The following is a 25,960-nucleotide window of genomic DNA, read 5'->3' as shown; positions in this document are numbered from 1 at the left end:
TGTCACCCTGCCAGGGGACAGGGCAGGCAGCATCCTACAGAGGTTCTGGGGATGCAAGATTTAGAAATTGCATCTCTGTTTTGTCACTGGGTCGCAGTGTGTAACCTGCTCCCACCCCGGCCTCTGACCGCCGGCACCACCTGGGGACCGCGCGCTCCAGCGGGAGGCAGAAAATCCCCGCTGGAGGTGACGGTGAGGGCAGCCCTGGGGTGAAAACACTCCTCTGGTCAGCCCTTCAGAGCGTGGCAGAGCCGCAGGGAAGGCTTTAATATCAGCAGAGAGGAAGCCGAGACAGAGCGGGCAGGAGGCAGGAGCGTTGCGGTGGCCGTAGCGGTTCCGGCACGTCCTGGTGTGCTGGGCTGGGAGGCAGCCGGGGCTGGGCACGGTGCCACCACCACCTCGGTGTGATGCACCTCGGCCACTGCTCGCCCTTCTGCCCCCCGTGGCCCCGCGTGGCCGTGGACAGGCGGTGGCAGCCACTGCCTGTGTCGGGATGCCACCTAGTGTCGCTCGGCAGAAGGTCCCATCCAGCAGCGACGTGGTGCTGGCTCCCCAGGCTCACAGCATCTCCGGGGGCCACCTGGGAGGCACCCCAAAACCACCCGGGTCCTGCGACACCCACCCCTGGGGGACGGCACCCCACTGATACCTCTCCACAGCCCGGCGTGGGCGCACGGTGGCCATCGCTCGGACGCTCAGCAGCCTCACCGGTGGCATGGGAGGACCACGGCCACGGGTGGCGTGGTGGAGGAGGAGGACGAGCTTCACGCCCAGCAGCGTGGCCCCCACCTGCAGCGCCAGCACAGCCAGCCCCAGGGCGAGGGAGACGCGGCAGTGCCGCGGGCTGGGCCGCAGGGAGAAGGCCCTGGGGTGGTACCCACCAGGGGACGTGGGTGAGGAGGCCGGCTGGGGGCTTGTGTGGCCTCGCAGTGGGGGTACAGGGGGTGCTGGCCTCGCCGTGGGTGCCAGAAGAGCAGGAGGCACTTGTATGGTGGGAGCTGCCTGTGGGGTGGTTGGCATCGGTGGGGTGGCAGGAGCCAGAGTGGGCAGAGCAAGATCTGGGCTATTGGCCTCAGGAGGCTGCAGGCTTATGGCTGCTGGAGCTGAGCAGAGGCTGGAGGCCTCCTGTGGCACAGCTGGTGATGGGGTGCTGATGGAAGCCTTGGGTAGCACAGCTGATGATGGGATAATGATGGAGGTCTTGGGTAGCACAGTTGGTGGCGTGGTGGTGATGGAGGCCTCAGGCAGCCCAGTTGGTGATGGGATGGTGGTAGAGGTTTTGGGTAGCACAGCTGATGACGGGATGGTGTTGGAGGCCTTAAGCAGCACAGTTGTTGGAGGGGTGGTGATGGAGGTCTTAGGCAGCACAATTGATGATGGGACAGTGATGGAGGTCTTGGGTAGCACAGTTGGTGGTGGGGTGGTGATGGAGGCTTCAGGGAGCATAGCTGTTGATGGGTTGGTGATGGAGGTCTTAGAGAGCACAGCTGATGATGGGATGGTGATGGAGGTCTTGGGTAGCACATTTGGTGGTGGGGTGGTGATGGAGGCCTCAGGCAGCCTGGTTGATGATGAGGTCTTGATGGAGGTCCTGGGTAGTACAGTTGGTGGTGGGGTGCTGATGGAGTTCTTGGGCAGCACAGTTTGTGATGGGATGTTGATGGAAGTCCTGGGTAGCACAATTGGTGGTGAGGTGGTGATGGAAGTCCTGGGTAACATGGTTGGTGATGGGGTGGTGATGGAGGTCTCGGGAAGCACAGTGGGTGATGGGGTGGTGATGGAGGCTTTCCGTGTCACAGCTGATGATGGGGTGATGATGGAGGCTTTAGACATCATGGTTGGTGATGGAGCAGTGCGGAAGGCCTCAGTTGGTACAGTTGGCAACATGGAGGAGGTGGCCATAGGTAATGGCATGGCTGGCAGTGCCATGACAGGAAAGGTCACCGATGGCAGTGCAGTCTGTGCTGCAGTGGGTGAGGCTCTGGGTGACAGCAAGGCTGACATCCTCTGTGATGATGCGGAGGTGAATGGCAGAGGTGGGGTGAAGGAAACTGAAGGAGGCAAAGTGGCTGGACAAATCAACTGGTCGTCCCTCAGGGATGCCACCGCTTGCCCTGCCAGGTGGGGTGGGGTCTTGCATGACACTTGGGCGGACAATTTTACCTTCTCACTGTTCTCCTGGATCCAGCCATGCAGGTAACAGAGGTTGCAGTCACACCTCCATGGGTTCCCGCTCAGATACACTGAGCTGAGCCTCTTCAGCGGGTCCAGGAGTCCTCGTGGGACACTCCTTAGCTGGTTCTTTCGAAGATTGAGGGTTTTCAGATTTGGGAGAGGAGCAAAGACCTTGTCATCAAGAGCAGAGAGCTGATTTGTTTCCAGCTGGAGGTCCGAGAGCTTGCTGAGCCCCATGAAGACTCCTCTCGGCAGGGCTGACAGCTGGTTGTGGGACAAAATGAGTTTGCCAAGAGACGTCAGATTGACGAAGATGCCAACTGGAAGTGTGACTAAGCTGTTCCTGCCCAAGTCCAGCTCCCACAGGTGTGGCATGCTGTCAAAAAGGCAGCATGGGAGCTCCGTAATGTGGTTTGAGCCTAGAGTCAGCAGCTTCAATTTGTTTAATCCAAAAAAGCCCTGGGGTGGGAGAACCCTGATGAGGTTGTTGTCCAAGAGGAGTTTCTCCAGGTGGGCCAGGCTCCTCAGAAGCGTGGGTGGCAGTGTCCTGAGCCTGTTCCTCTGGAGGCTGAGCTCCAGCAGCTCCTGCTGGGCATCCAGCAGCCCCTCCGGGAGGTCCTGCAGCTCGTTCTCATACAGCCGCAGGACTTGCAGGTGGGGGAGTTTGCTAAAGACATCTACAGGCAGAGCCGCGATCCTGTTCCTAGCCAGGTCCAAAAAAGTTAGATTGGCAAGAGAATCAAAAATACCTTCTGGAAGAGACGAGATCGCGTTGATGTACAGGGAGAGCTCTCCCAAATGCTCCAGCCCTTCAAAGAGCCCTTTGGGGATGTGGCTGATGTGGCTGTCCCTCAGCTCCAGTCTCTGCAAGCTTGGGAGGTTCTGGAAAGTGCCCACGGCCAGTTCTTCCAGGGAGGCACCAGAGATCTCCAAATCCCTCAGTTTCTCCAGACCATCAAAGGCTCCAGGTTCAACCGCCTTGATCTTGTTGCCGATAAACAAAATCTTGGTCAGGTTGGGCATGTACCTGAAGGCACCTTTCCTTACAGCAGTAATGCTGGTTTGCACAAAGACCATCTCAGAAATGAAGGGCTTTGCAATCTTGGGGATCTCTTTGACATCGTTTTTTGTTCCTCTGTAGACCTCCTGGTAGTCCTTGGGCATTTCGTATGGATCTTCACCCGGGGTTTGGTCTTGGCATTTATGGGGGTGGAAGAGGAGGAAGAAAATGAAAAGGAAATGCTGGTACATCGTCCTGAAAAACGGTTTCAAATGTCAGATTTGAAGAACAGTAAGACCTGCATCCACAGCTCTCAGAACCATTCTGTTCACATATCACAAATCATTTTACTTGAAAGAGAGAGGTTATATAAACCAGAATATGCTGCATTTACAAGAGTTCACTTGTGTTGGTACCAAGGGATGGAGAGGAAGGCAGAGAGCCAGCTGACAGCATGGCAGTGGGGGAGGCTCCAGCAGAGCTGGGTGGTGTCTGCTCTGAGTCTGCTCGCCCCGCGTTTGGGCTGTAGGCTCAGATGCGTCTGGATGAAGCAGGCAGAGAGCTGCTGCCCCTTAGTGCTGCCCCAGCAGGGCCAGGACTCAGCAGGGCCATGGATCGCTCACGCATCAGCAGCGCCAACCAGCCCTCTGCTTGCTGGCAGCAAACCTGAGATCAGACATGGTCCCAGCAGCCAGCCAGCACCAGACGACCTTGTTTACACAGCATATGCCAAAAAAACTTAGCCTGTGGAGCAGCTGGCATCCCCACAGAATGTAACTTTGGAAAATCTAGCATTACTGTAATTTAAAGAAAAAAAAAAAAAAGAGCCAAGCCCCAGCACAGGTGTGAAAGCACCAGTCCCTCTCCATGAGGCAGGACACATCTTCCCTCGTCTTTCACAACGGCACATAGTGGTGCCACCACAGCCCTTCGGCACAGCACACGGGAGGGCTGCCTGGTGTCCCCAGGAGCAGAGACCTGAAGCGACGATGCCTGGTGTATCCCTCTGCCTTCCTCTTCCCCCTGCCTCGCTGCAAATCCCTGGATTTGCTCTGGCCATCCAGGTCAGACAGCTCCACAGAGCACTGTGCTGGGTGGGCTCCCTGTAGGTGCTTCTCTCAGTTCCGAAGGGTTAGTTAAAACATTACTTTAAAAGCGTCCTTTTCAGGACCCCTGCTAATCACATTATATTTTGGCATTAGTTATGCAGCTTTGTCAGGTAGAAATGGTTGACTTGTAGGTAGCAACCACGTTTAGGACTAGGCTCACTAAAAGACTTGGAGATGTCCGCAGATTTCCTGTCTTAAACCCAGCATCTAGGGCTCCAACCAGCAGCTAGGAGCTGAGCTCACTGGCTCACATCCACCAGCAGCAAAAAAAAGAAAGAGCCATGGGCTGCTTCTCAGGCATCCATCAAAGCTAACCACGGCAAAAGTTGACTCCAGGAGGCTAAATTTGCTTTGAAAAGACCTAGATATTTTCTGAAAAATGTCGAGAGGTCAGCAAAGCCAGGAGGCTGCAAACCGTTGGGTTTGGACAGAAAGGGCTGAGAGGCGAGGTGTGCGCCAGCCGCCCCACGGGGCTGCACACCCTGGCTGCGGTGTCCCTGCCTGTCCCTCTCCCCAGCAGCAAGGACACAGATCAACAGCTCCCCAGAACCACCCTCCTGGCACACTTTAAAGCATTTCGCACCACCGACTTGCCTGAGCGCTCGGGAACGCGTCCAGCCGCCGGAGCTGTGCTGTGTGAGGCAGGGGACGAGGGGTCCCATCACCTGGGGAGCTTTATCCATGGCCCAGACACGGGGCTTGGCTTTGCAGGGCTGCTCGGGGAGATAAGCACGCAGCACAGAGCCGTGGGGAGCAGTCCCACGCACCCCAGGAGAGGATGCAGGCGCTGCCAGGTGTTATCTGCTGGCACCACACAGCAGCTCACATCAAGGGAAGCCCGAAGATCTTCAGGCCAGCCTGTTTTTCCTTCCTCGAGAAGAGGCTTATGTAGCTGGAAGGTGCTGCTGTGAAGCCGCTTGGTCAGGCTGGTAACGGCGGTGACTTCTGTGGCCCTGCTGGGCAGACACAGAGCCCCGTCCTGGCGGCTGGCCGCGGGGCTGTGGCTGGCCGGGGGGCTCACCTCCGCTGGGCACCAGCCGGGGACCCTGCTGAGCACACTCCGCTGATGGGGCAGGCTGGGAGACCACAAACCTCCGCCCTGCTGCCTCCTCTCCCTCTGGGCAGCGGGGGGGAAGGAGCTGGCAGCGGTGGGGCTGAGGCGGTGGGGAGAGGCAGCAAAGCAGCGCGCCCCCGAGGGGGGACCCCGGGGCCCTGTGGCTGCGGGCAGGCCGGGCAGGACGGCTCGGGGGAGGGCGGCCGGGCTGTGGCAGGGCCCCCCCCGGCTGTCCCCGGCCCGGGACACCCCGAGTCCCGCCGGCCACCAGATGGAGCAGCAGCACCGCGCGGCACAGCCCCGGCCGCAGCGCCGTCGGGGAGAAGGGTTCAGCTGGCTGGGCGCGCACCCACGCGTGTGCACGGACACGCACACTCACACGCACGCACACACACACACACTCACACACACAATCACACACTCACACACACACACACACACTTACTCCCTTAGGGCAGCACCGCTGTCCTCTCGGACCCCGATCTCCCCGGGTGCCAAGCCCTGCGGGCAGCACCCAGCGAGCAGCACCCCCGCGCCCCTCGCAGCCCGGCCCAGGGCCTCCAGCCACAGCCCTGCAGGATCACGGCCACCTTCCCCTGCAAGACAGACGGCGTCTTCCCCCTCTGCACCTCGGGAACGGGCTGCACAGAGACGATACATACACTTTAATAATATTTGAAACACACAGGAACGCACGGCTGGGTGAAGAGGCACCGCGAGTCCGGCTCCCGCACAGCGCATGGTGACGGTGGCCACGGCGGGGACATCAGTGCAGGACACGGGGCGTTGTTTCTCGGGCTGATTTCAGTGTAGCCGCTGCACCAGCCCGATGACCACGAGGAACAGCAGCACATGCCCGAGTCCTAGGGTGTAGCAGGGAGCCCAGGTGGTGTTGCCACCTCCGGGCCCTGCGCCGTGACGAGGACACTGACCTGCAGCGTGCCGCAGGGGGAGCGCAGCACCCAGGCGCCCCGGTACTCGGTCCCCGGCCCCGCCGCCCGGCTGGGAGGAGGAGGAGGGAGGCGAAGGCTGAGCCGCTGGCAGCTCGTGGCGTTGCAGGACACGTGCAGGGTGCCCTCGGGGTTGCTGTAGGTGCACTGCCCTGGTGCATCCTCCCCGGGCACCGCATCCCAGCCCTCATCTTTGGTACACGCCAGCTGCCTGTGGGTCACCTCCAGGAGGGGCCGGCCCTGGAGGGCGGCCGGGCTGGCGCAGAAGGCTTGCACGTGGAGGAGGGGGTCGGCGAAGACCTGGAGCCAGCCCAGGAGGTAGGCGAGGCGGCAGTCGCACGCCCAGGGGTTGTCCTCCAGCTCCACACGCACCAGCTCCTCGTTGGCATCGAAGAAGCCCGGGGGCAGGCGGGACAGGCGGTTGTGCTCCAGCCCCAGCGTGGCCAGGCTGGGCAGCCCATCCAGCAGCCCCGGCGGCAGGCTGGAGAGGTTGTTGTGGCCGAGCTGCAGCGCCGTCAGCCCCGCCAGCCCCCGGAAAGCCTCGGTGGGGAGGCGAGCCAGGGCGTTGTGGGAGAGCGCCAGGCTCTGCACCGCCGAGAGGTTGGCGAAGACGGCCGGGGGCAGCGCCTGCAGCTGGTTGCGGGCCAGCGAGAGGTGCAGGAGGCCCGGGGTGCCCTGGAAGAGGGCGGCGGGCAGGGAGGCCAGCTGGTTGCCCTCCAGGCTGAGGAAGGTGAGGTTGGGGAGGCTGGAGAAGGCGTCGGGGCGCAGGCTGCCCAGGGCGTTGTGCTGCAGCTGCAGCCGCCGCAGCGCGCCCAGCCCCGCGAAGGCCCCAGCCGGCAGCTCAGCCAGCTGGTTGCCATCGAGGTGGAGCTCGCCCAGCAGGGACAGCGTCCTGAAGGCGCCGGGTGGGAGCCGTGCCAGCATGTTGTCGCTCAGCTTCAGGATGCGGAGGGTGGCCAGCGGGGCCAGCAGCCCGTCGGGCAGCTCGGCCAGCAAGTTCTGCGAGAGGTCCAGGGTCTGGAGGCGGCGGAGCGGGCGGAAGATGGCGGGGGGCAGCACCTCGATCTTGTTCCCCCGCAGGCGCAGGTCCTGCAGGCGGCAGGCGGTGGCAAAAAGCCCCGGCTGCAAGGAGTGGATGGCGTTGGAGCTCAGGGAGAGCACAGTGAGGCTGGGCAGCCCTGCCAGCAGCCCCGGGCTGATGGCTGGCAGCGGATTGCCCGAGATCTCCAGCTCAGCCAGGCTGGGCAGCCCCCAGAAGGCGCCCACCTCCAGCTCCTGGATGTGGTTGTTGATGAAGACCAGCTTGGTGAGGGTGGTGCTGGAGCCCAGCGCCCTGCTCCTGATGCTGCTCAGGGCTGTTTCCACGAAGAAGAGCTGGGTGGCGTTCCCCGGCAGGCCCGCTGGGATCTCCCTCATCTTCTCCCCCGAGCAGAAGACCTTGGAGGTGTCGTAGCACTGGCAGGGCGGGGGGCAGGGGAGGGGCAGCCCCCCCACCAGCAGGGACCCCAGTCCCAGCACCACGTAGACCATCACCCTGTGCTGAAGAAGGAGCCCAGCATCAGCTGCTGTGGCTGCTGCAGCAGGGCCACCAGGCTCACCTGCACCCAGCCACACAACGAGGGGGCCCTGCTGGTTGTGTTTCTGACTGCCCATAGAGAACGTCCTTCTGGAAGGAATGTTTCAGAGCCAGAGCGTCTGCTAAAGGAGGGAGGGTACGTGCCTGTGCACAAGCAGGGGCTGAGCAGAAGCACCCAGACCACCACCATTTCCTCCATGCCTGGGACACCTGCTGGTGCTGCCTGGTGATGGGGGACAGTGCCCATCCCGCTGTGACACCCACCTGGGGCATCCCATGCCATGGGGTGTTTTGGACTTAGAGCCGTGCCCCGGAGCACCGTCAAACCTCTCCCTCCCGCCACCTGACTTGTTTCTAGCATTTCCCACCCACCCCAGGCCCCCAGCAAACCCGTCCCAAACCCCCTGAGCCCTGCCACTTACCGTGAGCGGCATCGCGGGGACCCCCACCACGGGGACTGCCACCACGGGAACCGCTGCTGAGCCCGCTGTGAGGAGCGAACCCCGCCGAGAAGGGAAGATGTTTTGTGGAGCGGATGTGGAGGCAGCTGACAGACCGTTCCTGCTGGGGCGGAGCTGCCCCTTTCTGCTTATCGGCAACAACAACCTGTGTCCTTGGAGCGCTTCAAAAATCAGCCCGGCCCCAGGGGACCGGAGGTGAACGCACGCAGGGCACGGGCCAGTTGCCATGAGCATGTCCTGGCAGGGAAGTGGGGCCATGGCCCTGGACGTGCCCTGTGGCCATGGCAGGGCCCTGCTGCCATCAGTGGCACCGGTCCCACACCGAGCTCAGTGTCAGCCTGCTGCAGCCCCCCAGGAGCCTCCCCGGACTCTGTTAATTCTCATTGAGAAGTGAGGCTGGCAAACGTCCCTTGCACTACAGAGGGGACCAGGCACAGCACAGCGAGGCAAAGCAATGCCCTGGTGAAAGAGCCCACCTTGGGACCACCGTGCTGCGGCGTGGAGGGCAGAGCCACCACTGCTTGGCAGCCCAGGATCCAGCCGGTGCGTCCAGGCAGCGGTGGGGTGGCCAGAGGGACCCGCAGACCGGCTGAACTCCCCAGGAGAGGCAACCTGCCTGGAGGAGCAGTGTACAACCCTGTGAGGGATGCCCTGCAAGGGCAAAGGTTGGAATGGGCTGGGATCGCACCCAGGACGTGGAGGGACCCCCGGGGAAGGAGGAGGAACACTTACATGCACTCAGCTGGGCAGACGGTGATGTGTGGGGAAACTCAGCGCAAACCCTCAGAGCTCTGATCTGAGGACAGGGCTGCACAGGAGGCGGTCAGCAGCTCCGGCTCCATCAGGGAGCTCATTGAGGTCTCAGCTTGCTCTCCAAAAGCCATCCTGCTGCCGTTGGATGGCCAAGCCCTCCCATACCCCAGGCCAGCCTGGGCTTTGCAGCCACAAACATCTGGCCCTCTCCCACCCCCAGCAGCCTGCTTTTCCCCAACATGAAAAAAAAATCACCTTGGAGAGGCAGTAAAGCAAAGCTCCTGTCCCTGCTGGGTTATTCCAAGGACGCCACTCAATGCAGAGGAGCAAACAAAGAACTCTTGGCACTAGAGATGGACAACCGTGCTTTAATGGGCGATCACAGAGCAGTACCAAACAGCCCCAAGGCACAGTCCCATGTTTCTAGCCGTCGTGCAGGTCCCAGCCCGAAGAAGCATCCCATCACATACACGAGCACGGGTCTGTTTGCACCAACACTGCCTCACAGAGCACCGTGGGCAGCCCAGACGATGGGGTGCGCACCCACTGCGACCCTTGTCCTGTAGCACCATTCCCGTGCAGCCCGGTGCCGCTCGTGCTGCCCCGTGCCCCAGCACCGCTCAGGCTGCCGGCAGGGCCAGGCGCGGAGCAGGGGCACCGCGGGGCGGGAGCAGGGAGAGGAGAGGCTGCAGCTTTGCCAGGCAGGGACACAGGAGGGCTGGTGGCAGCGCGCAGCTGGGTTGTGGCCATGCTGCAGCACCCAGGACACGCAGGCAGCCCCGCAGTGCTGCTGGCAGGGCAAGCACAAGCGTGCGGGGCCGAGAGGCTGCCCGAGGCAGGGCAGGGCAGGGCGCTCTGCTCTCGCCGTGCTGCCTGCAGGCAGGGCGGGCGGCGTGGACGCGGCCAAGTCACTCGGCTGTGCTGCCGTGGCGCCCGCCTGGGCTGGGGGCCAAGCGGAGGCCGCCCAGCCCCTTTGAGCTACAAAGGCACACGGCCTTCCTCGGGGCGAGGGCGTGCGCCCGGCTCCCGGCCCTGTGTGATGGCTTCGTGCCCGTGTGCCCCGGCACGGGCAGAGGCTGAAGGCGTGGGGGGACGAGGGGACAACAGGCAGTGCGGGGCAAGCAGCAGGCGTCGCTCCAGGGACGATGTGAGGTGAAGGAGGAGAAGTCCCAGTGCTCCATGGCCAGGCTGCGGCTCCCTGCTCTGCTCCGGGCAGCCCCTGCTCAGAGCTCAGCCCCCACGCCCTGGCTGCTGGCCCCCAGGAAGGGAGCGAGCACAGGGGCTGCGCAGGAGGCAGGAGGGTCTGGGGACAGTGCAGACAAGGGGGACACCGGCAGGTGACACCCTGCTGCAGAGCAGGGACACGGCAAAGCAGAGCAGCAGAGGGGGATATGGCACGCGGGGTGATGCTGGCCCGTCCAGCTCTCAGGTCCCTTGTCCCCACGGGGAGGGGACACCCCCCCAGCACCGCTCCCCAAAGGGTCTGCTGGGGACTCAGGCTTCGTTGGGCGCCTTCATCCTCATCAGCACGACGTGGCTCTTCTTCCTACAGCTGTAAGCCACCAGCGCCACCAGAGCGCAGAGCAGGGCCACGCACACCAGCACGATGACGGCCACCACCACCCCGCTCTGCAGGCGGGTCAGCCCCCAGCGCCCCCCTCCTTCCTCCTCCTCTTCCTCCTCCTGGGGCCTGGGGGTGACCGGCGGTGGTGCCGTGGGGGAGCCCGCCTGGGTGCCCCCCGGCGATGTCCCCTTGGAGGGGAGGGCAGGGAGCGGGGTGCCGGCCGTGGGGCCGGGCGGGGTGGCGGGGAGCTGGTCCTGCCGCAGCCCGGCGATGGGCGCTCCCCGCAGGGGGGGCGGCTGGGCGCAGAGCGGGGGGGTCTCACCCACCTTGTGGGGGTTGGCCTCCAGCCAGGCGCGCAGGGGCAGGATGCCCTGGTCGCAGCGCCACGAGTTGTTGTGCAGCTTCACCTCCCGCAGGGCGGCCAGCGGGGAGAAGATGCCGGCGGGCAGGTTCTCCAGGGAGTTGGCGTGCAGCTGGAGGTGCCGCAGCCCCGGGGTGGCGGCGAAGAGGCCCCGGGGCAGCGTCTGCAGCCGGTTGTTCTGCAGGGAGATGTTCTGCAGCTTGGGCAGCCCCCCCAGCGCCTCGGCGTCCAGGCGGCGCAGGGCGTTGGAGTGCAGGGACAGCTCCAGCAGCTCGCCCAGGCCCCGGAAAGCCCCCGGGGCCAGCGTGCGGAGCTGGTTCTTGCTCAGGACCAGGAGCTGCAGCTGGGTGAGGTTGCTGAAGACGGCGGCGGGGAGGGAGGCGAGCTCATTCTCGTAGAGCCACAGCTCCCTCAGGTTGGGCATGGGGCCGAAGGCCGCCGGGGAGATGTCGCGCAGGCGGTTGACATGCAGGGTGATTTTGGAGAGCGCGCGCAGGGGCAGGAAGACGCCGCCAGGCAGGGCGGTGAGGAGGTTGTTGGAGAGGTAGAGCTTCTGCAGGTTCCCGTTGTGCACGAAGAGCTCTGGGGACAGCGTCTCCAGTTGGTTCTGGTGCAGCCCCAGCTCCTGCAGCTCGGGCAGCCCATCGAAGGCACCCGCCGGGATCTGCCGGAGCCGGTTCTCGTAGAGCCGCAGCACCTGCAGCCGCGGCAGCCGCTCGAAGGCTTGGGGCGGCAGGCGGTCGATGTTGTTCCGGGCCAGGTTGAGCTTGGTGAGGCTGGCGAGCTGGTCGAACACCCCCTCCGTCAGCTCGTGCAGGTTGTTCCCGTGCAGCTGCAGCTCCTTCAGGTTGCTCAGGTGGGCGAAGTGCGAGGGCTCCACGCGCAGCAGCTGGTTGCTGGAGAGGAGCAGCAATTCCAGCTTGCCCAGGGGCTGGAAGACCTGCACCGGGAGCTCCTGCAGCTTGTTACTGGCCAGGCTGAGGTAGCGCAGGTCGGGCAGGTGCCGGAAGGCCCCGGGGCTGACGCGTGACAGGTTGTTCTTCTCGATGCGCAGCCCGATCAGCAGGGAGGCGTTGCCGAAGGATGCCTCGCCCAGCTCGGTGATGCGCGTGTTGATGATCTGGAGGGTCATGGCGTTGGCGGGGATGGGGCTGGGGACGGCGGTGATGCCGGCGCCGGAGCACTCCACCTGGGCGGTGCGGATGCACTGGCACTGCTCCGGGCACTGCCCGCGGGCAAGCTGGAAGCCCACCAGCAGCAGCAGCAGCCGCCAGCTTCCCTGCTCCATGGGGCCTGCGGCAAAAACAAAGGAGGAGGCTCAGCACAGTGCTTTGCCAGCCCCGCCAGGGATGGTGCTGCCTCCCTCTGCGAAGTGGGGCTGGCCGCACGCCTCCCAGCACGGCTGGGGACAGGCAGGGCAGAGCCGGGGCTGCGGCGCCGCGCTGCCACACCACAGCTATTAGTGGCATCCCTGGCGTCCCCCGTGCCTGCTCTCCCAGCGGCAGGAGTGTGGTTTCCTGTTTTGCAGTGAGCGCGGTGAGCTGGTCCCAGCAGCACAGCCCCGAGCGGCGGGGAGCCCCCAGCCAGTGGGTACCAGCCTCAGCTGGGATGGGTTGGAAGGGACCTTAAAGTTCATCCAACTCCAACCCCCTGCCATGGGCAGGTCCCTGAGCACAGCCATCATCTCTCAGCGCACCAGGGGCACCTTCCCCAACCTGGGAGCTTCTCACAGAGTAGGGCAGCAGCCTGGTGCCCGGCTGGCAGCTCCCGGTGGCACAAGGCAGGAAGAAACCCGCGGCTCCCCCAGACACGGAGCAGGGCTCGGCCAGGCAGGTCTGAGAGCGCAAAGCGCCGGGGAAGCGCCTGTTGCTGCAGGGGAGGGAGGAGCCCTCGAAAAGCCAGCGCAGCTTGTGTCTCACATATGGAAACAATATGCATCCCAGAACAATTTTGTTTATGGCAAGCCGTTTATAAACTCCACCAAACGCTTTGCACATCAAAAGCCCTGCTCATGTCACTCCCTGTTAAGCGAGCGTACAGAACATCCAAGCTGGAGCACGGTTCACGAAAGACAGCTGAAAACAATTTCTCTCCCTTTCTCTTTTTAGGGACAAAAACTTACAGACCGAGGAGATGAATATCTAGCCCCTCAGCATCCAGGTGGTTCTAACCGCAGGCCCCCTAAATTTTGATCCTGCCCCCGCTCCGTATTCTTTACAGGTTATTATTTAATATACTTTGACTCTATGACTATATCAGCTCCCACAATGCGTAAGCAGACTCAGTTTATTGGAGAACCCCTTACAAGACAAACATCTCCATCTAATCCAAAGGTGCTCAGCATGCACGTCACTCTGCCACGCTCCCACCTCTCAGAACTGCCCCAGGGGTCCGTGGGCCCAGGGTGATGCTGGCGGGGCCAGCAGCGGAGAGGAGACTTACCCGAGTGTCCTGCAGCCGCGAGCACCGAGTGAGCACAGCTCCGTGCTGGCAGGAGAGCCGAGTGTGGTTCACGCTTCCCCTCCCAGTATATAACCCGTCCAAATCAATGAATCAGCACAGGGGCAGCGGCGGGGTTACGGAAATCGCTGCAGCAGAGCCGTTTCCAACTCGCATTTCCTCAGCAAACAGAGCAATTGTCTCGAAGACGGAGATGCTGGTTTCTCACTCGTGAGCCCCAGGCCCCTCGCCTGAAGAGCAGCAGCCAGCCCCGAGAACACGCCGCACACGTCAGCCAGTGCCCAGGGTGCAGCTGGGCCCCGGGAGCCCCCAGAACACAGCTGGGGGCTGTGACCCATGGAGGCAGGTGAGGCCAGGCCCCCGTGGCACCGCCCTGCCCCTGGCTGTCACACAGACACCGGGGCTCCTCCACGGCATCACCTCGGTGTATGCGCAGTGCTTTCTTCATTTGCTACAGCCCCTGCGAGATTCAGGACCCGTGGCCATGCCCGGGACCACCCCGCAGCAGCACACTGGGGCTATCCCGCCGCAGCAGAAAGGGTTGGGATGAGCAGCTGGGCTCCCTGCAGCTCCCGAGGTGCCCCAGCATCACCCACCCACGAGGTCACGTCCACCCGGGGTTGCAGCTCTCATCTGCTGCCCCAAAAGGAGAAGCAAACCCACAGGGTGCCCGCAGGCACTGCCCCACGCTGCTCTCCTTCCTCAGCAGCCCCGGCACAGGGGGATGGAGACCAGCACCCAGGGGTTGGGGAGCAGGGAACAAGCTCCCCTCCCAGCCCGGTCCTTCCTTCGGGGTGCCCACTGCCAGCCCTCCCCGTGCCCCCCCAGCCCACAGAGACCCATGGGGGTGGCTTTGGTCCCTGCCACTGTCCCCAGCTGCCCCCTGCCCACCTGTCCCTGTCAGCCCCATAGGCCCGATCCAGCAGCAGCCAAGAGCGGAGGTTTGGGAGCTGACAGTGAGGGAAAACCGATGTGCGTGGCCCCTTTTTCCGAGCCAGCAGCAGCCCCGTGCTAACCACGGGGCAGCTGGACTTCCCTACAGCCTCTAATCCCGTCTCAGCCCACCCACATTTCCAGCAGGCCCTGCTCAGGCCCCAGCCGGCCCTAACGAGCTGCCCGAGATGGGAACCACGCGGTGCTGGCTCCGAAGGCCGGGCGCTGGGTGCAGCCTCCCCCTGCCCGCTGCCGCCCCGGCAGGAAGGCTGCTCCCATCCCGCGCAGCAGGGTGCTGTGAGGCCAGGGCTGGCAGCACGCAGGGGACAGGGACCCTGCTCACGGTGGGGACAAAAATGAGGTAAACAACACAAACTGCAGGGCCGGAGAGGGGAGTTTCCAGCCACACTCAGACAGGGATCGTGGGAAGAGGGTGGGAAGCAGGACCGCAGCTGGAGGCAGCCGCCGCTGACATGCCAGATCTAATAGGTGCCCCATGGGAGCCGAGCGTGGGGGGCCCGGCGGCTGTGGGACATGGTGGCCGCAGGCCCCTCCCTGCCAGGCAGCGGGCACCCAGGCTGGTGCTACCCTCACAGCATCCCCTGCTGCTTGTCTGCCTGCTCCCAGGGCAAAACTTGGGGATTTGGGCACGGAGAAGGGGCATTTTGAAAACACTGCCCACGAGTACTTTATGTACGTGCCATTGACACAGCAGATTTTCCCAGCACCGCAGTTCCCAAACTAAATTCCCCGTTTCCTTCCGAGTGATGCAGCTGGAGGTCAGGCAGCGGGCCTGGGAGCTGCCCCTTCCCTGCAGCCCTGGCACGGAGCAGGGCTCGCCCAGCCCTATCGCACCCTTATCGGCCAGCTCTGCCTGCCCACCGCCAGCGCCAGCGCCGCTGGGCTCCTGCCTGCTCTGACTCACCCTAGAAGCACACAGCTTTTCAGCAAAACAACACAGAAATCAAAACCCAGCGCTGCTGGAAAACCACCGCTCCGAACCCAGGCCGACAGAAGAATGTCGGACTCAGCTCCTTCCAGCAGCACAGCCCCAGCAGTAGTGATGGGGGGGGATGCAGCGATGGGTACTGCACCGTGAGAGCTGGGGCATGGGATGGCTGCATCCCCAAACACCCTGCTCCCAGGAGCAGGGGAAGCAGATAAATCACAGGTTATGGTGATGACTGCCCTGTAACAGCACTGCCTGAAACCCAGCACTGACAAGCTTCCTTCTGGGGTGACTGTGGGCTCGTGTATGCTCTCCCAGCGGGAGGAAAGGCAAAGAGCTGCCAGCTTCCAGAGCCCCACGCTGCACCCCAGGGACCAGGCACACAGGGAACAGTCCCATCCACCCCAGGGGACACCCAGCTGGGAATCCTGGTGCAGAGCAGCACCTACACGATAGGTGGGGAACAGAGCAGAGATGTCCATGCATGAACCAGTAAAGGGCCGGGAGGGGCAGTTGTGGGGCACCCCTAGAGGGATGACATGAGGAGAAGCCAGCCTCACCACACAGCCCCAGGCTACACACAAGGAGAGGAGTGGATGCAGGCAGGGAAGGGGAGCTCGCCCTAAGCAGCCCCTTTCTCCTGGTACCCCCAAGCCCCAGCAGAGAAGCATCACGCATGGCTGGGTAGGTTTGTGCCTCGCAGCCGTACAGCGGGACTGTCCCGGCTGCATCCGTGCTGGCACGCTCCCAGCACATTCACACGGCCGGGGCTGCGGGCGCAGCAAAGCTGGGCGGCTCTGAATCACCAAGGGACTCAAGACAGCTTGGAAAAAATCAAGTAATCACTAAAATTAGCAGCTTGTGGGCTTGGCCAGAAAGGAGCATTACTCATCTGCCAAACAGCTGAGCGTGCTCACCCACACAGCACTGCTGTGCAGCCCAGCAGCCACATCCCCACCCCATGGCCGGCCTCATTGCCATCCCCCCCCCCCGTCCCCCCCCCCCCCCCAGTCCTGGAGTCCCCCTCTGCAGCAGAAGGATGCAGGGATATGCTCCTGGGGTTCCCTGCTGAACAGTCCTGGGACCTGCAGGAACCTGCATCGGGCATGTCTGGACCCCCTGCCCTCTACAGCACCAGGCTGGGACCCCCCCAGGTATTTTGTACTCCTGCAAACCACCCGTGGTGCTCAGAGGAGCCCCCACCTCCTCCCCAAGTGCTCGTGGAGCGGCTGGCTGAGGGCACGGGGCCAGGGCCTGCTCTGTGAAGCAGAGGAGGAGGAGGGCTGAGCGCTGGGCCGTGGGCCAGGGGAAGGGTCCCCGCCGTGCTCCAGCCCAGAGCACGGGAGGACAGACGGCCCCAGCCGTGCTGCAGCTCACGTAGGCTTGAGCGCGACCGATGGGTGAAGTGCACTGGGTCCTCAGAAAGCTGTGCTGAGCCCTAACCCTCCATGCGGGAGGCACTAGCAGCCCCTGCCCCAACGCACACACACCCCTTTTAAGAGCCCAAACAAGAGATTTCCTCCACAGGACCAGGGATCCAGCCCCAGGCTATTTTTGGGCACCTGCTTGAGGCACGGAGGGCTCATGGTACTGCTCACGGTACAGGACATCCCACTGCGGCCGCCTCGAGGGACAGGCATGTACCCTGCCTTCAGGGCGCTCAGGGGCAGGGCTGTGGAGGGGGCACCCAGGAGCATCCCTCCCTCTGGGGGAGCAGCAATGTGGGCCTCAGGCTTGCCCTTTCCACCCAGGCACCAGCCTAAGACCCAGCAAACCCCTCAAGGTGAGCGTTTACAAACATGAGCCCCAGCAGGGCTCGCCTGGCCGGCAGGACCGCAGCAGCGCTGGGGCCGGTTTCTCCCTGCAATAGCAGCACGCAGGGCTTGGCCCGGGCCCAGGGCAGCGCTAGGCTGGAAGGAATGCGGGGCCTGCAGCCAAAGCCGCCCGGAGGAGCGATAATCCGAAGCGGAAAGAGCTTGTCCGATGGCGGCGCGGGCGTCGAGAGCCGGGGGAGGACAGGGCAGAGCGGGAGGCAGGGGAGGCCTGTGCTGTGAGGTCGTCCCTGGAGCTGGTCCGGGGGGGCTTCGGACCCTGCTCCCAGCCCTGACACCAGCGCAGGGGGCCAGGCCCTGCCTCAGGCCCTCGTTGTCACCCACTCAGCTCTCCCACCTCTCTGGGAAGGCCCCAGCAAGCCCCAGCTCCCTACCCTGGGCCTTTTTCCATCCAGAGAGAAACAAACGCACAGCTGACATCTGGCACAGCACAGAGAAGGACGAGGGTCTGACACTAGCAATAGCTCATGGGGGGGCCAAGCCTGGTGGCAGGATGCCCCCTGGTGCAGTTGTGAGACCCCCACCTCACAAAGCTAGCACACAGCAGCCCAAACGGCTGGGTGAGGGCTCACGGGCCTGGGAACACCCAGCAAGGGGCTGCGACCTCAACCAATTTGACCCCAGGGCTTGCTCGCCTCTGCAGTGGAGCTTCAGGCCTCCAGCTCACTTTGAGAGTTTGTAAACACTGGCGCTTACAGCCTCAGCCCCTGGGTGCGTGGCGTCAGTCCCATCTCCTCCCCGGCGATTCTGTAATCCCTAGGAAATGCTGCGCTCCCCTCTCCCAGCTGCTGAATCAGCTCCCCCAGGCGAGATGCTCTGGTCCAAGGCCTGGAGGAGGGACAGCCAATTCTCTGTAACGTCAGCCAGAGGATCCCAGAGCTCCTGCCTCTCAGCTGGCTTTTGCACGAATTCTTGAACGCCGGAGTGCTGCTGGGTGTCTTCTCAGCCAATGCCTCTGAGCACGTTTGCCACCACCCTGCTCCTCCTTGCCCCTGGGACAGGGAGGAGCGGGATGTGAACGCAGCCCCCGATCCAGCGGCTGTGTGCTGGAGAGCTGGCACAGGAGAGGACGCACCAAGGGAACAACCTGTACCAGGTTGCGTGTCCGAGCAAGCTGCAGTGAGTAGGGCACTTGAGCTCGCTCACCTCTGTGAGCAGCAACAAAGGCCCTCAAACAGTCGCTGATCCCATGGGGCAGAGGCAAAATGGGAAGGGCAGAGGCACCAGGGGATGCAGGACAGCAGCCAGGGACCAGGCAGGTTACAGGGAGAGGAAAGGCAACAGGGACTGGCTTCCTCACCCGTCGGGCTGCTAGGAGGGGACGCAGCAGGCTCGGCCCCAACGAGCAGAGAGCAGCACCTGCAGTGACATCGCACTGCAAGCACGCTGCGTGCTCCCTCTGCCCCGCACGGCTGCTGCGGCGTGGAGAGAGCAGGAGCCGCAGCCACAGGAAAAAAAGCCTCAGAGTACATTACAGAAAACCTTGGACAAGCCCCACTTGACGTACTCCAAGCACGCCTATGAGGATTCAGACCCCGAGGCGATTCCTGGACACAGAGGTCTGGTTAACGCACAGCTGTAAACCACGGCTCTGCGTCCCCCGCCTGTACCGCAGCCAGGGGCGTGGGGCTTGCTCCCCGGGTGCAGCACGCAGTCACGCCTCGCCCCCACCTGCACCCAGCCTGGCAGAGGATCGGGCCCCCCCAACCTCTTCCACCTCTCGGTCCCCCCCTCAGGAGCTGCAGGCTCAGGAAAGCCTTGCCGTGTGCTTTTTTCCCCAAGGAGCCCTCACTGCTGCCTGCCCTTCTGCCACATCTGCGGTCACGCTGACCTGCAGGAGAGTCCCTTTGCCAGGATAGACGGATACAGGATATAAATAAGGATTTCCTTGGATTTTCCAGGCCAGAGGAGATTTCCAGGACAGGCTGAGCTATGCTGGGCAACAAGTAGTGAATCAGAAGCAGGACAAAACATGACATCCCTGTCACAGGGGAGAAAGGAAGGCTTGGTGAAACACCCCAAGGTCGTATTGCTCCAGCCTTTTGTTGTCTGCTGACTTCACTTCCCCTGTCTGGCTCAAGAGTGGGGAAAGCCCGATGACAGCATGCAAAGACAAATCATCCTCCTCTTAGTGCCTGACTGTACACAGCAACATGCCAAAGCCCCCACGTGCCAGAGCTGAGCGATTGCAGCAAGTGAGCCAAAGGAGACCGAGCTGGCCTCATTTGGGGGCTGGGGCAGCCAAATGAAGACTCAAAAAAGCTGGGAGCTGCTCCTTACCTGCTGCTCTTGTGCACCCTGCCCACTCAGGACAGATTGGACAAGCAGAGAGCCTGCTGTATGTCAGCACAGCAATTAAACTCTCGCTTTTTCTTAGAAACCAGCATGCATCCAAGTGCCTTACGCTGTGAGCCCATTCCTTCAGTGCTGCACCAAGGAAAGCAGCGACCAGCACAGCTTGTACAATTTCCTCGCTAGCCCAGATTACACTTATCTCCTGCCTGCTGAAAGCAGATGCTTGCGTGGCACCAATATGACAGCCCTGGAGCTGGCAGAACCCTAAGTGGTCATTACAGTTGTCCGAGAGGAACCTAAATTTGTACTAATTGCCTCTTTTTAAGTGCTAACTTGCAACGAGCCAGAACCGCCACCCAAAGCTTTCATGTTGTTTTTGTGCTTCCCATCTAAATACATTGCAATAAAATATTCTGGGGCTTCTGTTCATGAATCTAACCCCAGTCTGCTTCACACTAACTGCAGTCACATTCCTCCTCCTTCAGAGATGTCTCTAACTACTGCCAGGCCTGCTAAATTTTAGACCTCACAAGCAAGACAACTGCTATTTAACACCCCAGGAAAGGCCTCTTAGTTCAAATATCAGCAAGGCTACAAAAGGACTCCTAGATAACAGGGTTTCATACCTGAGCAGGCAAGCCACATCCAGGGGCTCTTTAATCCAGCCCTAGCTTCTGAGCGCAAGGGCAGAGCTTTTAAGAACAAGCTAAGTAATGTAATTAAGATAAAAACTAATAGTTAAATCTAAGAGCCACCAAAGAAGCACACGCCACCCAACAGCTACCAGTCTACTTACAACCTAGAATATTCATATAATTCGAGATATTCATCAGCATTTCAGTAGGAAGACCAAAACCCACACTGTTGTCTAGTGGCTGCCTTTGTACATCAAACACTTGAAAGAGCTGGAAGTCAGGGCGCAAGGCTGCGTCCCGGGAAGGTGTAAGGAGCCCTGGGACTGAGCATGCCTTTCTCACGCCTGCACGCCGGGTGACTCTGACGAAGCACAGCTCGCTTCTGACTTTTTGCAGAGACAAAGCCACAGCTATTGCCTCCTGAAGTCAGACAGGCGTATGCGCCGCAGCCAGCTTCAAACAGGCGCTGACACCTCAGGGCCTCAGATGAGGCCAGCCTCCTACGCTGTGCTGCACGCCAACGGCTCGCAGCCGAGCCCAGGAGGGACCATCAGTGCCAACTCTGTGACCAGCCATGCTGCTGCGGAGCTGAGCTTTGGTCCTGTGCATCTGCCTTGTACTCCAGCTTCCAGACACTGCAGCGCGCAGTGAATAAAGCCCTGCTTTTCAGACGTCCGGTCAGAATTTAACGATTAAGGCGTTTACTTAAAATTCAGATTTGTAGTGATGGTACGAAGTTTCAAAACCAACCAAACAACTGAATTCACCAAGGTTATACTTCTAGACCAACATCTTTCTTAGCTTCCTCTGGCTAACAGGAAAACACAATCAGCTGTGAATGGTAACAGACATCACCTTCTTCCTCCTACATGCTGGAAAGGGGCTGAGAATAGAAAGCGAAAACAAGGACATACCATTCTCCCCCCTCGCCTCCACTCCCTCCCCCTGTCCTTTTTAAAAGCTATTTTCCAGCACGTCCTCCCCAAAACACCATTTGCTTTCTCAGGAAAGAGATAAGAGGCGAAACAGCATTTGGAGTCCTACAGGCAACCTTTAAACAAGTTACAGCAGTGCTCCCACAGACGCCTCCCTACGCTGATCCCATTTTTTTCTTCCAAATGGAGAACTTGTTTCCGCAAGCCAGTCACTCAGAAACACCTCTCCTGTCGAAGCAGCACAAGCACAGCAGCAAAGCAGGGCATTTGGCAGGGACAGGGCTGCAGGAAGCCAGCAGCACGTCGACCAAAGGCCTGAGCTCTGTGCAGAGGTGACCACGGCTTTTCTGTCAGCTCTCCCTCTGAGTTTGTACACCAAGCGCTGTAGCAACGTACAGTGATTACAATCAGCTTTGGCAAACACTGTAAGGTATATAAAAGCATATTTTAATTACGTTGTATAGACACAGCATTTATGGTTCTTGCTGTGAAGATTTGTAATCCATATCTGAACCAAATGTGAACCGTCCGAACGCTCAAATTGAACAGAGCAACGCTCCTAATCCTCTCCATAGCTGGTACCCTCTACCTTTTTAAAAAACTTGTCAGAACTACAGGCTGAGCAGGAATCTTTCTGGAGTGGAAGTGTTGCCTGATTTTGCCCACTACACAAAGACTGAGCACAACGGTGACAGTCTGGAGTGCTAAAACCAAACTGTGAAGGCAGAAGAATAGCTGACAATAGACAACCCTGCTATTAGTAAGTGGCTCAGCACTCTTGCGGGCTGGCAACTCATCCCACCAGGCAAGAGTAGTTAAATCTGTTCCTCTGACACTGTTGGTTTCTACTATGGTGCTGGGAGAAGTTCGGGTTGGAACACCTGAGACATGAAAGCCTAACTGTTCAACACCTTGAGCCTGTGAATAGGTAAAACCTGGAGTTGCAAGAGGAATTGACGTGGGTGTGCTGGCATCTATGTTGGACGCTGCCGTCACAGTTGTCTTCCAAGATGATTTCAAGTGCTCTGTCACAAGAGAAGTCACAGTCTGGGAGTAAGTTGACCCAAACGTCTGGTATGCGGTGGCTGTGGCTGGCAGGCACTGCAGGTGCTGATCTGTTAGAGCCACCAGAGAGATGTTCCTTAGAGAGAGTGGGCTGTCACACACTACAGATTGCACTTCTTTTACTATCTCCTTGCTCTTCTGGAGCCACTCTTGGAAGCCAAGAATCTGGCAATCACATCTCCAAGGGTTGCCATCAAGGAATACTTCTTGCAGCTCAGGTAAGGCGACAAAGAAATCTCCAGGAAGAGACTGCAGCTTGGTACTATTGAGGTAAACTTTCTGAAGGTGCTTGAGATTATGAAAGAGGTTTCTCGGAAGAAACTCAAGCCTGGAATCAAAAAGGGAAATGTTCTGCAGTTTCTGAAGGCCCAGGAAGATGCCCTCCGGCAGACTGGAAATATTATTTGTATGCAGAGAAAGGCCCCGCAGTTCTTTCAGACCACTGAATGCGTTCCTAGGAAGAACACTGAGCTCTGGATTAAAACTCAGCACGAGAAGCTCTAAGTTTGTCAAGTTACGGAACACAAAATCTGGTATCATTGAGAGCTGTGTGTGATACAGCCACAGGCTACCAAGATTCCTCATTTCTCCAAACAATACTTCTGGAAGAGACTTCAGTGGGTTCCTGTACAAGGTCAATTTAGACAGGTCATGCAAGTGCAGAAAGAGCCCGGGAGGCAAAACCTCAAGTTTGTTTCTGGAGAGCGTTAGTCTTCTGAGCTTCTGAAGTTGATGAAAGGCATCAGGGGCGATGGACTGGATGTCATTGGAATGCAGGAAGAGTTCCAGCAGTTCCCTCAGGCTATCAAACAAACCAGACTCAATTGAAGAGAGCCTGTTAAAATACAGTATCAGCTTCTCAAGCCTGGTTAATGCACTAAATATATTTCTAGGCAGTACTGCCAAAAAATTTCTTGACAAGTTCAGTACTTTGAGTTTGGCAAGTTTCTTCAGCACGCCACTAGGAAGTGCTGTTAGTTGGTTTTTGTTCAAGAAAAGCTCCTCCAAACTGGCTAGTCTGTCAAACAGATTCTCTTTGATGGATTTCAGCCTGTTACTTTTAATGATCAATTGCCGAAGGTGTACCGTGTCATCAAACACTTCCGGAGGAAGTTCAACCAGCTTGTTATCTAGCAGTCCGAGGGCTTTCAGCCTTCTCAAGCCTTTAAAAGCCACTGGTGAAATGAGAGTGATATTGTTTGAAGATAAGATGAGATGCTGCAGCTCTACCATCCTAGAAAAAACATCCTGCAAGTATGTTACGTTAGTGTTTGTTATGTGAATTTCTGTCACGTTGCGAGGCAGATTTAATGATTCCAGGTCTTTTATGTGAGGGCCAGAGCAATGAATTGCGTTTTTGAAAGAGCAGTCACATTTCTCAGGACAAACAGATGCATCCAGCTGGAAGAAAAGCTTGATCATCACTGACAAATGAAACATCAACATCCTTGCTGAAGCACCAGAAACATTAGCTGTTACAAAAGATAAGAGAGTGTCAGGATTTGATCACAGGTAGTTAATAACTAAGCAGACAAAACTGTGTGAAGATACCATAAAATGTGGAAATACATATGAAATTTCTCTTGGCTTGAAAACAAACTTCAAAAATCTATTGCTGCTGACTGCAAATATTTCTAAGGCGCTCAGCTTACATGGAGAGTAGAGACAAAGCCCTATTGTAAATCAAGTACTCTCTATTAATATTTGTACTCGTCAAGTATAATTAAAGTGTATGAAAATCAAAATGAAACTGCTTAAGTAATCAAAAGGCGTGTATTTATTTGAACAGAAAAGCACTACGCTTTTATACATAGAAAATCTTAAAAGATCAGAAGGTCCCGCAACAACAATATTTTTCTTGTAGGTTATCTAAAATTTAAAAATAAAGTTTAGCCTGCAAAAATAGATAACGGAGGTAAAAAGGGCATCCTACGACTCCCGTGATATTTTAAGTAACGCCACACAGTTCTGCTAAACCATTTCTCAGCATTTGTAAGAGATCACTTCTTGGAAAAGCTCAAGAACACACAAGAAGCAGACAGACTATTTTTGATGTAGCCTGAAAAAACACCCAAGAGCTCATCCATTAAAGGACAGCAGTGAGCCTCTAACAATGAACGAGTCTCATCTCTACAACCTAACACAACACTAAATTATCAGAAGTATTAGAAATAATGAAACAAAGTGAGAGGAATGAATTGTTATGATGCTAGCTAGAATGCTGCACCAGTAAAGGTGGATCTGCATGAAACATACCCCGCAGTCTGAAAGCTGCATATATTCCCAAACCAAAGAGGTACAGGAAAGCAATCATTAAAACATTGTAGCTGTAATGATAATATTTCAAAGACCAAGTCAAACAGAAATCCTTCACAGTTTAGAATTACTTTAGAACTGCCCCCCTTAGTGAAACCAGCAAGTTCAAATGCATCAGAAACCTGAGAGTCAAGGAAATGGCTGATCCGCAGGAGAAGCAGCAACTGGGACTGCTGTAGATGTAACTGGAATTGCTAAAACTGTGTCAGTCTTCAGTACTGGGAACACTGGGAGAGAGGAGGGCTCCATCCTAGCATACCCTTTTCTAGGGCCATGGATAAACCTGAGAGACGTGTACAAAGCCAATCACTTAAAAAAGAGTCAGGTAGGACAGCTGAGCTTCTCCTGTGCCTGAACTGCTGACAAAAGCATAAAACCATGGATAAAAACAACTGCTGCGTCAAAAAAAGCAACAGGAATTATTAATTTTTTTTTTGTTGTTGTTAGATTCAGAGAACTGAAGACTGGTAAAATCAGCATCCCTTCCTAGGGAAGGAATGGACATGGCACCCAGTGATATCAACTGCTGGCACTACGGTGCTGCAAAGCTAGCTCTCATTGGGCTTTCTAAACCTCCTCAAATGACACCGTCAGGAAAATTAAGAAGCTTGAAGATTTCACATTTCCTAAGTACTTTTCCACGCCAAACAATCTTCAGGACAATCTGGGAATCTCGTCTCACCAAGTAATTGCCACCACCCGTAATAGTTCAGTAATTTAACATGGTGCCTAATTTCCTTTTTCATGTTCAGATGAATGTAAAAGCTTGTAAAAATGATTTTGAACCTTTGTACTTTAGAAACTTATCTGCTTTTCAGAGGCGGATAAGAGGGAACTTCTCAGAAGCATAGCAGGCAATTGGGCTTCACCATGATTCTGCACTTTAAATGGGAAGTAAAAGAGCAAAACGCATCCCCTAGATAACAGCACTTCACTCGTATTTGTGTAGCTACCATGAACAGCCAAAGAACATTACAAGCTTCAGAGCAGATTTTGCCTACGCTCAGCTGTGGGAGCAACTAGTTCCCATAGGCTGTACACAGCTCCTACATTAGAATTTGAGACCACTACAAAACAGGAGAAAATCCGAAGTCTCAACAAATGCAAGAGCACAAGACACTTGTAGCTTCTTCAACAGTGAGAGTAGAGTACATACCTCAACTAGCACAACGCAGATCTGGTTAAGAGTCAAAAATCTGTATTTCAGCATGAATTACGGTTGGTAAGAAATTTCAAACATGTAGCAGTCTGATACACAGACACATTAGATGTCATAGGAGTGGACATGTTAATTTTAAGCTATCAAGTGCAATTGATATGTACCTTCACAAGGCTGCTCTTTCCCCTTCATGCAGGATTGGAATCAAAACAATTTGAGGAAGGAATGAAGTTTTCTACTGAATGCTCTGGCCAGATAGTCCAGGGTTGACCCGCTTGGCTTCTGTTTTTCGTTCAAGTCTTCTGCAGTCACAGACCAGCAAAACCTAAAGTCTGAAGCACGCTGAAGAGAGAAAAGCTTTATGTTACCATAATCTTA

The 25,960-nt window shown here is 58.3% G+C and overlaps 4 protein-coding genes across 7 annotated transcripts in view; all 4 read right to left on the bottom strand.

The window, feature by feature from the left end:
* Positions 1–238: 238 nt before the first annotated feature.
* Positions 239–5,833, bottom strand: LOC310904182 (uncharacterized protein). Of its 2 annotated transcripts, XM_083848519.1 has the most exons (3): positions 5,111–5,690; positions 4,879–4,997; positions 239–3,430 (listed from the first exon to the last, which is right to left on the bottom strand). In XM_083848519.1, exons 2-3 carry the CDS (start codon positions 4,965–4,967, stop codon positions 559–561), a joined length of 2,961 nt encoding a protein of 986 aa, XP_083704645.1. In that variant the 5' UTR covers positions 4,968–4,997; positions 5,111–5,690; the 3' UTR covers positions 239–558. The 2 variants fall into 2 exon arrangements, with proteins under 2 accessions (XP_083704645.1, XP_083704646.1); XM_083848520.1 differs by having other exon boundaries at positions 4,879–5,833.
* A 147-nt stretch (positions 5,834–5,980) lies between these two features.
* LOC310904185 (uncharacterized protein) lies at positions 5,981–9,295 on the bottom strand. The gene is made up of 2 exons (XM_083848536.1): positions 8,287–9,295; positions 5,981–7,827 (listed from the first exon to the last, which is right to left on the bottom strand). The coding sequence occupies exons 1-2, from the start codon at positions 8,581–8,583 to the stop codon at positions 6,202–6,204; spliced, it is 1,923 nt and encodes a 640-aa protein (XP_083704662.1). The 5' UTR covers positions 8,584–9,295; the 3' UTR covers positions 5,981–6,201.
* A 131-nt stretch (positions 9,296–9,426) lies between these two features.
* LOC310904183 (uncharacterized protein) lies at positions 9,427–25,886 on the bottom strand. 3 transcript variants are annotated; one of them, XM_083848522.1, is made up of 2 exons: positions 25,747–25,886; positions 9,427–12,296 (listed from the first exon to the last, which is right to left on the bottom strand). In XM_083848522.1, the coding sequence occupies exons 1-2, from the start codon at positions 25,772–25,774 to the stop codon at positions 10,573–10,575; spliced, it is 1,752 nt and encodes a 583-aa protein (XP_083704648.1). In that variant the 5' UTR covers positions 25,775–25,886; the 3' UTR covers positions 9,427–10,572. The 3 variants fall into 3 exon arrangements, with proteins under 3 accessions (XP_083704648.1, XP_083704649.1, XP_083704647.1); XM_083848523.1 differs by lacking the exon at positions 25,747–25,886 and adding an exon at positions 13,446–16,295; XM_083848521.1 differs by lacking the exon at positions 9,427–12,296 and adding an exon at positions 20,775–23,579.
* ATP13A3 (ATPase 13A3) overlaps positions 25,786–25,960 on the bottom strand; it is a 59,194-nt gene continuing 59,019 nt past the window's right edge. Inside the window, exon 35 of the mRNA XM_083848515.1 lies at positions 25,786–25,924. Coding sequence (XP_083704641.1) covers positions 25,908–25,924 — 17 coding nt within the window. The 3' untranslated portion in view covers positions 25,786–25,907. The remainder of the gene's footprint in view (positions 25,925–25,960) is intronic.

This window comes from Anser anser (genome assembly GCF_964211835.1).
Source record: "Anser anser genome assembly, chromosome: 9".
NCBI classification, from domain to species: domain Eukaryota; kingdom Metazoa; phylum Chordata; class Aves; order Anseriformes; family Anatidae; genus Anser; species Anser anser.
Note: the sequence above shows the minus strand (reverse complement) of the source record. Positions and strands in the feature narration are given on the sequence as shown.

Coding starts and splice junctions, on each gene's coding strand:
- LOC310904182 (XM_083848520.1), bottom strand. CDS start 4,967: ATGGATAAAGCTCCCCAGGTGATGGGACCCCTCGTCCCCTGCCTCACA. Junction 3,431..4,878: donor ACGCGTTCCCGAGCGCTCAG/GCAAGTCGGTGG, acceptor ACCGTTTTTCAG/GACGATGTACCAGCATTTCC.
- LOC310904183 (XM_083848521.1), bottom strand. CDS start 25,774: ATGAAGGGGAAAGAGCAGCCTTGTGAAG. Junction 23,580..25,746: donor GAAAGAGCAGCCTTGTGAAG/GTACATATCAAT, acceptor CTTTTGTAACAG/CTAATGTTTCTGGTGCTTCA.
- LOC310904185 (XM_083848536.1), bottom strand. CDS start 8,583: ATGGCCCCACTTCCCTGCCAGGACATGCTCATGGCAACTGGCCCGTGC. Junction 7,828..8,286: donor TCCCCGCGATGCCGCTCACG/GTAAGTGGCAGG, acceptor CTCCTTCTTCAG/CACAGGGTGATGGTCTACGT.